Source organism: Pinus tabuliformis, chromosome 4_1 (assembly GCF_031772625.1).
Source record: "Pinus tabuliformis cultivar Carrire ecotype Pingquan chromosome 4_1, CPIR1, whole genome shotgun sequence".
Classification (NCBI taxonomy): Eukaryota; Viridiplantae; Streptophyta; class Pinopsida; order Pinales; family Pinaceae; genus Pinus; species Pinus tabuliformis.
In genome coordinates, this window is record NC_142303.1 from 11,080,447 (window position 1) to 11,083,033 (window position 2,587).

The 2,587-nt window shown below is 45.8% G+C and overlaps 1 protein-coding gene across 1 annotated transcript; it reads right to left on the reverse strand.

Moving 5' to 3' along the window:
• Positions 1-318: 318 nt before the first annotated feature.
• Positions 319-2,255, reverse strand: LOC149173976 (uncharacterized). Its single transcript, XM_089419131.1, has one exon. The coding sequence runs from the start codon at positions 1,750-1,752 to the stop codon at positions 619-621; it is 1,134 nt and encodes a 377-aa protein (XP_089275257.1). The 5' UTR covers positions 1,753-2,255; the 3' UTR covers positions 319-618.
• Between the last annotated feature and the right edge of the window lie 332 nt (positions 2,256-2,587).

A 2,587-nucleotide genomic window follows, 5' to 3' on the forward strand; every position in this document is an offset into this window, starting at 1 on the left:
CCTGCAATATCCCAACTTGTTTTTCATGCAGAGATTTGAGCAGAGTACTCAGCAGCAAATGAAACAAATCAAATATCGGTGGAAATAATACTTCAAATCAAAATCATTGGCCTACATACTCATTTGGGACGTTGCAGTGCTTGGAAAGTTATATTTTATGATAAGCCCTGGCATATGAACCAGATGAACTAGATTCAACAAAGCCATACCCATCAGGTCCATTAGAAATTTTCTGAGTGCAGATATTTTTGTCCGACTAATTGCATATTAGTGACCACAGTATAAAGTGCACAAAAGCTAACACCACAAGATCAACACTGGTGAAACCGCAGAAACGCTTAATAGAGATCTTAAACTTTATACAACAAAATAGTAATATTGTGCCTCATAGGCGTTCCCCTTTTTCCATATGTACTTCATACTTGTATCAAGTTTACACAACAATTTTTTCACACAAGCAAATTTTTGCTTGATATATGCAATACAGAACCAAATCCAAAAGACCAAACAGGAGCATTTGGTGAGGTACCCACTATCATTAGTTTTGCAGTCATTGCAAAATAGATTTAAGGGAAAATTGAAAATGAATAGGAACATATGACAAACTATAGGATGGATTTATGAAGACAGAGGATGCAGACTCTTGGCAAAACCATTCATGGTAGTATAGCTCCTGGAAGGAAATCCAAGGCAGCCCAGGAGGCCCTGTCTGTAGGGGAGATATGTCTTTCTCCTCAGCTCTTCTGCCTGGGCTCTGTTTGCTGTATAGTGAAGCTCGTGGGGAGAGACATTGGGTCCTCTTCTAGCAGGGCCCTTAGTGGGATTCGAGCTTGGGCTTGCATTTATCTTCTTGGCTGCTGCAGGTTTCGGCTTTTCAGATTGTTTGGGTATCTTCGGTTTCTCTGAGGATTGTTTTGCAGGGCTAGCGAAGGATAAAGTCCAGTGTCGCTCTCTGGTGTGGTCTCTGCCCTCGCTTTTGCTTCTGTATAGGAGCAGATCTTTCAGACTCCAGCGCTTTGAACCTCTTCGCTTTGTGGAGCTCGATGACGAGGAAGAAGAGGAGGCAATGTTCTTGGACTTCTCATCCGCGTCCCCTGCTTCTTCGTCTTCTAATTTAGAATGCTCTTCTTCTACCCATTGAGCCGAGCTTCTGAGTGGCGACAGTGATCTGGTTCTGCGATGGTGAGATTTGTCCCGACACAAACGGTCTCGGCCCCTTTCACCAACAGGCTCTGCAACTGCAAAACTGGATCCAGCCTTACTTTCCTCTTCTTCCTCCTCAAAATCTATGAGCGGTCCCAAAAACTGTGGCTTCTGCAGATGCGTCGAGAGCTTCAATGGCCGAATCTGGCCATTACAGAAAAGCTCATCGGCCGAAGACATGGTGGGCTCAGTCGACACGGAATCAGCCCCCTCGAGCTCTGAAAATCGCGCACTGAACTCAAAATCCGAGCCAGTCGAAACAGAGGCCTCGTCATCTTCCACCATGGGGATCCCATCAGCGGTGGTGTTGGCCAGAAAATTCTGCTCGGCACGGCGTGAAACCAGAGGATGCATAGGACTGGTGGGTGCACTGAAGAAAAAACCAGCTCCAGGTCTTCCAGGGCTGGAAGGAGCGCTCACATAAGGGGTAGAACAAGCACTATCATAGTCATAATAAAACTTTCCCTTCCCCTCCATATTGCTGCAGCTGCTGCTACCGCTTGTGTTGTTCACCATCCCCACTGCTGAAACGACCCTTAACGTCTCCATTGCTTGTTCCCAACTGCTTGAAACAAAAGAACACAACCCAGCTACCAGAGACTTGTGGGCAAAGGCACAGCTAAAATATATAAAATAAGACAATCACATTACAATACAAGAATCAAGATGGGGATTTAACAAGAAGCACAATCTGCCGAATCTAAAGGGAGGATCAGAATGCAAAATCAACCGAGCACTAACAGTTGTTGAAGTCGCTTATAGAAACAGAACACGCAAGCGATAAGATGTGGGAGAAAGGAGGCTTAGGGGTTTTATTTAGGCATTGTGTGTTGCTTCTTCGAAACCCAAAAATCCCAAATCTAGTGTGACTCGGTCTGTCAACCGCACTGCCAGGAAAGGGAAGAGGGAGGAATGGGCTTTGTATAGAGCAGCAACCTACCATTCACATCATATTTTTCCTGTGCTGCCGCCGGCCGGCCGCCGTAAGTGAACAAATCTTCCGACGCCGCCCTGCCCTGCCCTGCCCGCCTCCCCGTCTTTCCCCGATTTTAACGTTTATATTAAAAATAGCAGCGACTCACGCGGTTTCAGCGAGTTATCTGTTCGTTGCATTCATTTGCAAAGGATCCATCCCTCTGCACTTGTGTCGCACGTGTCATGGAGCAAAGGCATGTGGGGTTGGGTACTGCCCAGTCACTTGTTAATTGGCCACGATCTTATCGAGATTTAAGGAATGATTAAACAACGTTGATAATTCACATTTTATGGCTAAATACGCTTTCTGACGTCATCCTCTTCCACATTCGTAAGCGACACGCAAGACGTATACAGGTAAAGCATGTGGGTTGACTACGCCCCCTGGTTAACTTATCCCACACATGTG